The sequence below is a fragment of the Branchiostoma belcheri genome, unplaced genomic scaffold, assembly GCF_001625305.1.
Source record: "Branchiostoma belcheri isolate BF01 breed outbred unplaced genomic scaffold, Haploidv18h27 scaffold45, whole genome shotgun sequence".
NCBI classification, from domain to species: Eukaryota; Metazoa; Chordata; class Leptocardii; order Amphioxiformes; family Branchiostomatidae; genus Branchiostoma; species Branchiostoma belcheri.
This window is the reverse complement of record NW_017804076.1, coordinates 1,731,146-1,744,125: the sequence shown is the minus strand read 5'-3', so window position 1 is coordinate 1,744,125 and position 12,980 is coordinate 1,731,146. Positions and strand designations below refer to the sequence as shown.

The 12,980-nt window shown below is 41.7% G+C and overlaps 1 protein-coding gene across 1 annotated transcript in view; it reads right to left on the bottom strand.

Moving 5' to 3' along the window:
• Window positions 1-12,583, bottom strand: part of LOC109478667 (G-protein coupled receptor 54-like) — a 15,708-nt gene extending 3,125 nt beyond the window's left edge. The window contains exons 1-2 of the mRNA XM_019780332.1: window positions 12,275-12,583; window positions 6,102-6,237 (exon numbers count right to left, since the gene is read on the bottom strand). Of these exons, the coding sequence (XP_019635891.1) occupies window positions 6,102-6,237; window positions 12,275-12,583 (445 nt within the window). The remainder of the gene's footprint in view (window positions 1-6,101; window positions 6,238-12,274) is intronic.
• Window positions 12,584-12,980: the final 397 nt, after the last annotated feature.

Below are 12,980 nucleotides of genomic sequence, written 5' to 3'. Positions count from 1 at the left end.
CTATAATCAAGGGGTAACTAAGTAGCCATGTAAACTTTTGGGGGTATGATACCATATTTTAAAGAAGATATGAAGCATTTTGTAAAGTCCAATTTCCGGCGAACTGCGTTACCAGGTCGCTGCTGTACAGGTCAATGACATCATCGCTAGCCAATCAGACGCACGATAGGCCCACATTTCCCGCGCGGTTCTAAAATGTAAACGCACACAACTGGCTACATCACCCGACAAGAGTCTTGACATGCTATGTGTAAATGTACTCTAAACACGTCCACAAACCCCACCGACATGTTTTCAGTTCTACATATGTTTCCCAGGCATGAGATTTGGAAAGTGTAGTTGTGCCCAATATCTCTAAAATGTACTATATCGTTGTTTTCTGAGTCTGGGGAGGCAGGGACTTCACACCGAACGTGATTCTAAGTCACATTTTTGCTGCCACCCCAGTTGGTAACGCAGTTCACGGGTAGGTATTTCCTACCCTGTCATCTTTTTGAAGTTATCACCGCTAGCGCTAGCCCAGTCTTGGGGTTCTATCGAGTCGAGCAGCGGTTTTGCGAACGCATTCGAGTTTGCGAAACCTGTTCTATTCCCGTCGGCCTTTGTGCTACCCTGAACGCCAATGTAACAGCTGAGTAATGAGTGTGCTTTTTATTGTATGATTCAGCGGACCAAGTACCCAGCAGTATGTATTATATATGTATGGTTCATTGTACAGAGAATTCTAGGGAAATTTTTCAACGGACCGTGTTCACGGTGTTATGCGATGAGTGTATGATTCTCGGGAATCTTTCGACGGACAGTGTTCACGGTGTTATGTGTTGAGTTCATGACTCTTCGGATCCTTTCAACGGACCGTGTTCATAGTGTTTGTGTTCAGTGTATGATTATCGGGAATCTTAAGCTTGTACGGAGTGCACAGTATACGAGTGTTCATAAAACAAAGCAACAGCGATCTCAACAAAAACTCGGTGGCCTATCGCCCATGGTTTTACATGTAGCTCACTGAAAAGCTAATCTCCTGGCTATAACAGAGACGACAGCTATGTTTCCATGTGTTTTGAAAAACTATATGTTTCCATGTGTTTTAAAAAGCTATGTTTCCATGTGTTTTATTAAAGAGAAGAAACGATAACTAACACTAGAGAGGCCGACATTTGCTTGGGAGCAAATACAGCATATTTCAGTCCATCTCCCTCCCACGCAAAAGTGGACTATTCCAAACTTACCCCAGTGTAAAACTGGCAAAGATTCTCAAATAAATGAATTATATAGTAGCTATGTAATTGAGAACAAAGATGCAAGAACAAGCACATTGAATCTCGAAAGCTTTACTAGTCTTATTACTGGTATGCAAATACTAACAATGATGAGATTTGATACATTTTGAAGGTCTAAGCCACATAAAATTGAATGTGTGGGTCATTCCGCACGACTTACGTGCAATGTGACCTCAGGTAACCCGCAATGGAACACGTGTTCCATGGCCAACGGCAGATGGAACAGGCCATTCTTTAGATAGAACATGGAACGAACGGGTATAGCACTTTTAGCCCTTTTTTTGCTGAAAATAGCCATTAAAGTCCCCCAAATGAGTCATTTGGAAGTGGTGTATGCCAAATATGTGACTGCTATTCTGTAGACACATGTTCAAGGTACCCTTATACCGAATTTCAGATGATTTGGTTGTAAAACCAGGGCTCAGGATCCAAAAATCCATTTTTTGGCGAAAAATGCCCCAAAAAACCTTCATAAAATTTTTTCAAAGGCATGTATCAAAAAAATGAAAAAAACGCCTGGGGGTATTGGCCCACTCTACCTCCATGCCAAATTTCAAGCCATTTGGCTGAATGATGGCGGAGTTGAATCCCTTTGACTGTGTGGCAGGAGAAGGAGAAGAAGGAGGAGAAGAAGAAACACCAGAGAACACAATATATTTCATCCATACCATGGTATGGACTGAAATATAACTAGATGATAAATTGAATATACATGTAGTTTTACCGTAATGCATAGACTTTTGGTACTTAGGGTTAGAATGTAGCGTTTCAATGTTCAATCCTATGTTTTTCATATCCTGCAGACCACATATGGTCGCATGTGCATTTAGCCCATCTGGGAAAGAATATGCCAGAAAGATTATTCAATGTTTTTTATTCCAACATATAACACAGGACATGGTGACCACACACTCAAGATTTTTTAAACTTATTCTTATGCCGCCAAGCAGAGGACAATACTCATTTTCGCCTGAGTGAAGTGACAAAAGTCGTGTAAAGACAGGTATAAGGTCGGTGGCATGGCAGGATTCGAACTCGGGACCTCTTGGTTCCGAGCCGAGCGCTCTGTTGTTACGCCAGACGATCCCACGAAAAATTAAAGTGATCTCGATCCAATTTTACCTCACTAAAATTTTAGTCCCCCCACTGGTCTTGACAGAGAAGACAGACGCTATGTACAGTTTTAACAGGTTCATTGTACTGGGGAACATTGCCCCAGCGAAATCTCCCACTGGTCGTGACAGAGAAGACGGAAGTTATGTAAAGTAATTGCATGTTCAATGTACCTGGAAAATTCCCCTGGCTAAATCTCCCACTGGTCGTGGCAGAGAAGACAGACGCTATGTACAGTATTAACAGGTTCATTGTACTCGAAAAAGTTCCCTATCGAAATCTCCCACTGGTCGTGGCAGAGAAGACAGACACTATGTAAAATACTAACAGCTTCATTGTACCTGGAAAATTGCCCCAGATAAATCTCCCACTGGTTGTGACAGAGAAGGTAGAGGTTACTAGTATGTAATTGTACTCGGAAAATTCCCCTAGCTACTCGTAAATCTCTCACTGGTCTTGACAGAGAAGACAGACGCTACGTACAGTACGGGCAGGTTCATTGTACCTGGAAAATTCCGCTAGCTACATGTAAATCTCTCACTGGTCTGGACTCCCCTTCCGTGAAGGTAAACATAATTAAACGTTACAGAAAGCGTCAGATTCATCCTTCAGTTACACTTTGACATATGCATGTACATGTGGTATTTCCACAGAGAATAGCTCACGAAACAAGCCACAACAGATTTTCTCTCCAAGTGTATGAACGAATTTGCAAACATTGTACGTTGAATACGGTGGAAGACGAAACGCATTTTATCTCAAATTGTACCCTCTATAGCAATGAACGAAATGAACTCTTTGACGTAGCCTCCAAATTCTACCCAAACTTTCACACATATACATATGAAAAGAAAGCTACTCTCCTCTTAACATTCGAAAACCCACAAATTACAGAAAAAGTGGGATCGTTTGTCTTCCTCTGTCTTGAAAAAAGAAGTCAAACCCAGTAGTTTTTACTAGTGGTTTCTTAATAGTTATCAGTAGTTCTATGTGTACTAATTATCTGTTTTTATACAAATGTTTCTTCTGTTCATGCAATTAGCCCTCGGGCATGAATTTGCAATAAAACTTTCATGTAAAGTGGGGGTCAACCACTGCTCTAGCGATTTATGTAACCTACGTATACCCGTTACTCACGTGTATACGGCGTTTATCATATGCTAGGAAACTCTTACTTTATTTGACGCACAATTGCTATCGACGTTCCAGAGTGCTCCCGGGTATCATACACTGACAGGAAGACGTATGAACCTACGCAGTGTGATTTTTTTTCATCGGAAATTTGAAACAGTAGGTGTTAAGCCTTCCTCCCAAGGCCGAAGTTATTGCATCTCAAAATCGTGGACCTGATACTTCATCATACTGCACTCAGCTAGACTGATATTATTCGTGTCCTGATGTCAATTTGCATTGCTTTGGGCAAGCGGATGTACTCATGATCCAATACCGACTTCTATAATGTCATTAGATGTCAATAAGATCTTTGAATTTTGACGTTTTACTTAGCTCTTAAAGGTAGGAATTAAATAGGAAGCTTGCTTTATTTGAGATTATTCTAAAATCCATTGCCTGCAACAGGTAGATAAAGTAAATCGTTGTATTGGTTGACTATAAGTCTTTTTTGGCTAAGCACGTCCATGTCTAGATAAGACAGAGGTTTCGTGTAGGCAGAGAATGAAGGCTTAAATTTTATGTATCTGTCAGTGGATTATTTTGAATCCTCAGAGTACTTCCCGTTTTGCGGTGGCTTAGGTCAATCTTTAACTACGGGAAAGCCTCTTTTCACAGGATGGTATATTTGTGTTGCAAGGATAGCAAGCTGATGAAATATCCGTAACGCTTGCTTATGGATCTGTAAAGATAAATAACCAATGAAAAACCTGCTGAGGATAACACTTGGACCTCAACAAATAAGATAAAGGAATAGGGATACCAGGGGAGGTCTATACTTTAACTATTCGTTCAACCTTATAGCCATCCAATGCTTTTTAGGCCATGTTGATTTGATTATATGGATGACATCCACGCGCGCATGAATTTTCGGCCGTTTCCAAAAAAAAAAAGTTTTCAACCATACTGTAAATCGTACAAAACAGTTGCAAAATGAGCAAAAATATACCATAAGTTACAAAAAAATTAATAAAAACTATACCAATGTCGTAGAATGCCAAAATCAAACGAAAAAAGACGGAATTGTAAAGAAATGAACTTGAAGACTAGATTATTCGCCAAACCATATTCTGTGCCATTTGCTCAACCCTCATGACCACGTAGATTTCATAATGAAAAGAACTTTTTTTTTTTGCAAAAGTTTTTTTTTTTTATTCGCACGCGCGCATCAGTTTTGGGGCTCCCGGAGGATGTCATCCATATGATCAAATCAACATGGCCTTAGGGTGGAAAAACGAAAAAAAAATCATTGATGGGGAAGTCTGTTTAATATTGACTTTGAATGCCATTTCATAGCAAACCTTCGACATCATTTTATACTTGAAGCGTTTAAAATAGCCCCCAAAACACATGAGGAGTCCCTTTATTTTAGGGTACCACCCATAAACAACATCGAACAAGCAACCGTTTTTCATCTGCAACATTTTTGGCTTCACAGATATCAGTATGCTATGGGGTAGGGTTGTACCAACTTACCACATTAAAAGATTGACCAGAAAATTGACTTTGAAAAACAAGTTTTGTCACCCGAAAATTGCACCGGATTCCCCTAAGGATAGGAATACTTTATCAGATATTGTGGGTCACTGAGCCAAGAGGTTATTGACTTAAGATCTGAAACCATTGCCTGGAGATTTGACTTTACACTACATTAACTTTATATATATTATCCCTACAGAAGAAAATTCTGAGGTCAAGTTCTGAGGGATAGAGGGATAAAAGAATAAAAGTCTTAGGAACTACTAGACATACATTGGTTTATTGGTTTATTAAGATGCCCTTCAGCCCCATGAGGGGCTAATATTCCAGGGCTCAGCATAACACAAACATACGTACATAAAACAGACATATACATGAAAGGACAGATTACATACAGTTACAAGTTAAAAATTAAGAATTTAGGTCAGACGTCACATACAATATAAACAATTATTATCAGGGTTAAACCATTCAGTTCCGTACAATTGATGTAACATTCTAGCTAACATAGGTCTTGAAGACCTCTTCTCTCTTTTTTTAAGCAACTGGAGATGAAACATATCACGCTGGATAGGTTTATAATTGCCAGACAACAGCACATTGTTTCTAAGTTAAACACAGTTATCATTATAAGGCCACAGCAAGTAATTTTTATGGATGACATCAGCGCGCGCATTAATTTTCACCTGATTTTGAAAAAAAAACAAGAAATTTTGTTGCCCTCTGACAGTGGTGACACCATGCCAAAAATGGGCAAAGATGTCTGTTGCCATGCTGGAAGGTGGTCGATGGCAGATAAAGAGAGGAGTCAAGAAAGACTCTGATTTAATGTTTTGTTTCTTACTTTGATGCAGTGATATGTGATGTTGGCTGTGTATATGTGATGTTCCTACTGAATCAAAACCATTTGTACAATGATTGAGTCAAAATTTTAAAATGTAGGAACCTTGTTTGTTTTTCGCCCGCTCGCATTAGATTTGGAGTCTGCCGAGGATGTCATCCATAAAATTTACTTGCTGTGGCCTAACATGAGTTTTATCGTTCTGTACCGGTACTCACCGATCCATGTGCAGATGTTCAGGACAATGGCGATGCGGCGCTTCCGGAACCCCAGAGAGCCGATAGGATGGACAATGGCGCAGTAGCGGTCAATGCTCATGATGGCCAGGGTCAAGCAAGTGGCCTGAGCGGTCACCTGAAGCAACAAATCCACAGTGATTATAACCAAACTAGAAAGGAAACACGAGCAAAGGAAAACAAACTACTCAAAAACATTCATATGGTACATGTATATCATGACCAGCCTCTCCAACTCTGTCCTGCTGCCTAATGTAACCCAACACCACAGGTTACCATGGTGACACACGTCTGGTCATGGTCATTGACCTTAATCGTTTGGAGACGAAGAAAAAGAAAAAACAATATGTTTTCCTTCTGCGAAGTAGTTTCTAACTTTACCACTGACATATATTCTGTACGTAGTTTGTCCTATACATGTATCTGTACGTAGGATGGCTTCATACACTCATGTATTTAGCTTTGTTCGATCTTAGTTGCAGAAGACCGTATGAAAGTCCCTGTACTTTTGTCGAGTCAATGAAGAATCTTCGAAATTCTCTACTTCCCCCTGTGTGATTGTGCTACATTTGATATTTTCCTCTTACTTTGAGCAGATTGCACGCTGAAAATCAAACATATAAGGTTAATTGTTTTCTATTGACCTCCATTAGTACCTTTAGTACCTTACTTCCCAGTCGACGCAGGCCCACTTAAGGTAAAATGGTACAATTTGCCTGAGGACGTCTTTCTTGACGTTTTTCTGACGCACTCTATAATTAACTCTCAGGTGTAGCGTGTACTGGCTGAAGTGGCGTTTTACATATGGCCACACCAAGCAATGTTTATGGATGACGTTCTCTGGAGACCTTAAATCTAATGCGAGACCAAAAAATAAGAAGGACCTAAAAAAGCAAGATTCCTGGAATTGAATCAATCAATCAAATGGTGTTTTATTCGTAAAAAAAAACGTGGACTTTGCAGCCAAAGGCTGAATTGCGTCCAGTTGTACATGCAAATTCATTACACATTCATTTACATTTATTTACACAGGCATTAACACAGGCATTATTTACAACGACTTTAACGTACGGTGTCTAACACAAATAGTGACTGTTCAGGAGGTAGGTCATGTATGAAGCATACCACATGGACCACATATGTTAGGACACAAATGGAATGAGAGAGCACAGAGTAACAACCAACAAGCCTTTCATTTGTAATGAAAATATCAATAGATCAGTGGAACAGCAGTCGTCGTCGTGTCCTGTTTCTTTCCTTTAATCAAATCTTCCCTTACCCCACTATCGTGACTCTTTGGTTATAGTTACAAGAGGCGGAATTTCTTTTTTTTTCTTCTTCTATGAACAGGCCAAAATTAATGCGCGCGCGGACGTCATCCATAAAAATTGCTTGGTGTGGCCTAATGGTACTTCTCGTCTGTAAGTCCCTCAGGAATACTAACAGGTACTCTCCAAGCAGAGGTAGGGTCGCTCGGTATTTTGGCAGTATGTTCGCGTTTTTAATACGTCTTCCTACTTTTACGGTTTTTCTCTAGTCTTCCTCCCCTTACTAGAGAAAAACCGTAAAAGTAGAAAGACGTATTAAAAACGCGAAAACACTGCCAAAATACCGAGCGACCCTACCTCTGCTTGGAGAGTAACTAACAGGAACTTCGCGCCAAGACGTAAAAGACTTGGCTCCTTACAGTCGAGATTTGAACCCAATACCGCTTATCTATTTCATAAAGACACCGATATCCTCCTGTGCATTATCAGGTAGATATGAATATAATCATCGTGGAAGATCATTACTTACTGGTTAGTTGCCACAGGCGGGTATTTCTTGTATTGCCCACATTGCCCTTTACTGTAATACCCATAAATTCTAGTCATTACCATTTAAAGTGTTTTTCCCAATCAGATATAAATACATAGTACATCCATCCATACATAGCATTTTTGATGTATGTGAGGTGACGCCTGAAAGATTAATCGTGTTGAACAAGTCTTAAAGCCTGGAAGAGACATAACAAGGGTATTTAAGTTGGCGTTTGGAGCAATATTCGTAGCGTGCAACACGGATTTAGCACTTATTCAGCTAATGCCTGTCTCCATTCAAGACGATTTTGAGCAACTTGAACGTTAGTTCTCATGTGCTTGAAATTAACCTTCGATAATGAAAAGATCAGTCACAAAAACACGATTATTTTCTATTCGGTATTCAGGAAGTGTACGTTCCTTCAGACTTCGTGACAGTTTCTTGAGTGATGTAATAATACAGTCTGCCACAAGGACCTAGACGTCTTCCGCAGTTCGCATTTCCTGTCGACAGGGACACTTCCATCGTTGCGTATCGTTAACCTTTACAACACGGCCTGACACGGGGCACTGAACATGAAATGGTGTGCGTGGGTCTATGCATGACAAGTACATAACAGAAAGAAAGGTTCGGGCCACACTGACATAATTTTATGGATGACATCCACGCGCGCATTTTTGCCTCCGAGGCTCTGGCCTGGGTGCCATCCTCCGTAGTCCATGGTAGCTAGCGACAATAGGGCAATAGGGAGCCTTCGGTAACTACGGAGGATGGCACCCAGGCTGCCGACGCTCCATGGAACTCAAGAACTCAGTACAGTGCCGACTCATAAATGTCACAACAGGCCAGCTTGTGCCGGCTTGTCGTAGAAGTCACTATGTATATACTACCGCAAATCCACATTAATACCAGCTTTTGTATTCCTGTGGTTTAGCAGCATGTTTTTCTGGCCGGATTGTTTTTTATTCGCCATCGCGTAGTAGTTCAGAGGATGTCATCCATAAAACTAAGATAGTGTGGCCTAATATATTAGTCTCAAGTAACACCAACCCCAGAGTATCAGAGAACAAAGTCGGATTTGAAATGACACACTCCCTTTTAGACTCCATGTTCACCTCTTTGATTTTTCGTGTGGATGTCCCGGTAGAATTTTCGAATCGAACGTACTCAATCTGCTAAGGCCGTGTTGATTTGATTATATGGATGAAATCCCTGGGAACCCCAAAGCTGATACGAGTAAAAAAAAAAGGTTTGGAAAAAACAGTTCCCTTCATTATGAAATCTAGGTGGTCATGTAGGTTGAACAAATGATTAAACACACAGAGTATGGTATGACGAATAGTAGACGTTTCATTTTCATCTCTTCACATTTTCTTCTTTTTCTTCTAAATAGATTTTGGCTATCTACGATATTTTAGTATCGTTTGCCAATATTTGTTAAGACATTTATGGCATATATATGCTCATATTGCAGCTGCTTCGTACGATTTACAGTTTGGTCGAAAACTTTCTTTGTTGGCAACGGGCGAAAATTCATGCGCGCGCGGAGGCCACCCATAATCAAATCAACTTAACGTAATTGGTCATCTTGGCGCGCGTCTGAACCCGAGAGAAATTGTGGTCCTTCGTGAAGAAAATTGTACAGACAAGACTGGGAGAAGGCTGAAACGGCCGAATGACGTTTCTTTGACGTCCACGACGACCTCGTACGTGAGACCCGCGCTTGAGTACGCCGCAACGGCGTGGCGCTCATCCCTGAAGAACGTCTAGACAGCAAAACTTGAAAGTATTCAAAAGAGAGCGTGCAGCATCACCCAATACACAGACAAAACTTCTGCTCTGTCTACATATTAGACATTAGTATCCTTGCTGACCGTCGAATCCATATCTGCAACAAATTCGTCGCCAAGGCACTACTTCGATTAGATTTCAGAGACTGCCCGCCCCCCCCCCCCAATCTAGAGAATCTACTGTTAACGAGGGATTATTACATTGAATTGCCTGCCTAAATGCTTAGGCGAGAACTAGCCACTCGTTCTTCTTCATTTTGTCAGGCAGCACGATCCTAGGCCTTTTGTTCAGCAAACTTGAGGGACCGTCCAATGCCATGTACTATTTGGTCAAGCCATCTTTTGGGGGTCTTCCTTTAGGTCTAGGGTTTTGATAATGCAATAATAATTCATAATGCTTGTATTACTTTGTACGCAAATTTTAAAGACTGCTTGTACATTCAACAAAATTTAGGCTATATGTAAGTCTGTCGGATGAATAAAGATTCATTCATTCATTCATGACAAAAGAGTACTTAATGTTAGGCAGCGACCTCAGCAAGTATCTCTACATTCATGTCTGCCCTCCGTGACACAAGAAAATTGACAAATTCACCCAAGCAACCGTGTCATAAATAAGAAACCATTACAGGAAGCCTGCTTCCGGAGATACCCTTTAAATCCACTAAGCGAGACTTAACAGGGGAGACGGGTTATAGTTAATGTACAGTACCAAGACTGCTCAAGAGCGGAAAGACCATTGGGTGAAGATCTACAACACTGCACAAGGTTAAATGGACGTTTTCAACGCCCTGACATCTTTGAAAAACTGCTAATACAGTGTTTGGGCGTCAATACCGTGGGCTGTAGATTCTGCCGTTCACATGAGTGATGAGTGAAGTTTCTATGGATTCATGCTGAACGATCACGACTCAGACATCTTTCTATGTCGGAGTTCTATCGCCGTTAGCAGACAGAAACATTGGTCACACTGCTGCCTTTTTCTGCTCGAATTGATGTGGCAATACTGAATTTCACGCCTACATCTGAAATTGGAAAGCACTCTCAAAGAGAACCACCACGACTGAGGCATCTTTCTCTGCCGGAGGTCTATCGCAGTTAGCAGACAGGAAAAAAAATCAGCTGCCTCTTTTGCTCAAAGAAAACAACTGAATTTCAAGCCTTCATCTGGATTTTGAAAACATTTAAAAGCCCTTGGAGTAGACAACGCAGAAGTTGCACACAGAACTTCATAGGAAGGCTGTAGAAATATCAATGACTTACGGTACGTTCACATTCATTGTAGTTGGTAGGTACCCTTACCAGCATCATGTAGTTGACGAACTTGCACATGGAGAAGCCCGAAGACCCAGGACGGTAGAATGTAGTTTTTGTAGTAAAAAGACAGATAATATTTGCACAGCACATGCACAACTATCCTAAGAATCCCTTCTTTTTTTCCCAACCGCCCCACGATCTTACGACCAATGTGGCCAGAACCTTACCAGCATCATGTAGTCGACGAGCTTGCACATGGACAGCCCGAAGACCCAGGACGGCAGAATGTAGCTCGAATCTTTTTTCTTAAGACGGCAGATAACATTTGCACGGCGCATGCACAACTACTAAAGTATCCTTAGAATGCCTTCTTTTTCCCCAACAGAACCACAATAGTACCACAAATGTGGCCAGAACCTTACCTGCATCATGTAGTTGACGAACTTGCACATGGAGAAGCCCGAAGACCCAGGACGGCAGAATGTAGCTTTGTAGTAAAAAGACAGATAACATTTGCACGGCACATGCACAACTATCCTAAGAATGCCTTATTTTTCCCAACCGTCCCACAATCTTACGACCAATGTGGCCAAGCCCCTACCAGCATCATGTAGTTGATGAACTTGCACATGGACAGCCTGAAGACCCAGGACGATAGAATGCAGCTTGTGTAGTAAAAAGACAAATAACATTTGCACGGCACATGCACAACTATCCTAAGAATACTTCCTTTTTCCCAACCGTCCCACAATCTTACGACGAATGTGGCCAAGCCCTTACCAGCATCATGTAGTGGACGAACTTGCAGATGGGCAGCCCGAAGACCCAGGACGACAGAATGTAGCTTTTGTAGTAAAACGGCAGATAACATTTGCACAGGACATTCACAACTATCCCGAGAATGCCTTCTTCGTTCCCCAACCGTCCCACGATCGTAAAACGAGTATGCCCAGAACCTTACCAGCATCATGTAGTTAACGAAGTTGCACATGGACAGCCCGAAGACCCAGGACGGCAGAATGTAGCTTTTGTAGTAAAAATACAGATAACATTTGCACGACACATGCACGAGTACCATTTTTTTCCCAATCGTCCCAAGATTGTACAACGAATGTGGCCAGACCCTTACCAGAATCATGTAGTTGACGAACTTGCACATGGGCAGCCCGAAGACACAGGACGGCAGAATGTAGCTTTTGTAGTAAAAAGGCAGATAAAATTTAAACAGCACATGCACAACTATCCCAAGAATGGCTTTTTTTTACCAACCGTCCCACAATCTTACGACGAATGTGGCCAGAACCTTACCTGCATCATGTAGTGGACGAACTTGCACATGGACAGTCCGAAGACCCAGGACGGTAGAATGTAGCTCGCTGCCGTGAAGGGCACACAGAAGACGAGAAACGCCAGGTCTGTCACGGCCAGGTTCATGATGAAGTAGTTGGTGACGTTCCGCATCTCCGCGAAGCGAGCCACCACGTAGATGACCAGCGAGTTGCCCACGAAGCCGACCAGGAAGATGATCCCGTAGAGCGGCGGGGCGAGGTACGCTACTATCGGGAGATGCACACTCCTGCCTGCCCATGATGTCGTCTCGTTTAAAGTTCCGTTCATCGTGTATCTGAAATACTTAGCTTTCTGGCCTATGGCCAAAGTATTTAGGCAGGTAGGCAGCTTTCCAACTTAACAACAGTGTGCTTTAAGCTAGTACTGAAAAAAGACGAGAAAGAAACATCTTTCGTTGGAGACGCCAAGTCACCACATAAACTTCAACGGAGTGAACGGCGCATCTCAGCAGACCAAGTCTATTTATATACACACATATATATATATGTATGTATGCATGGTCTCGTGTCCAACAATTGACATGCGTCAAGGTTTTCATCGGAAGCCCCCCAGGCCGGGCTGGAATATAAATGCATGTAATCCATAGCTGAACGTTAATACTTGTACCTGATTCGCGGCATTATGCTGATTAGAGGATATTGAACTCGTGTGAACATTTTGAACG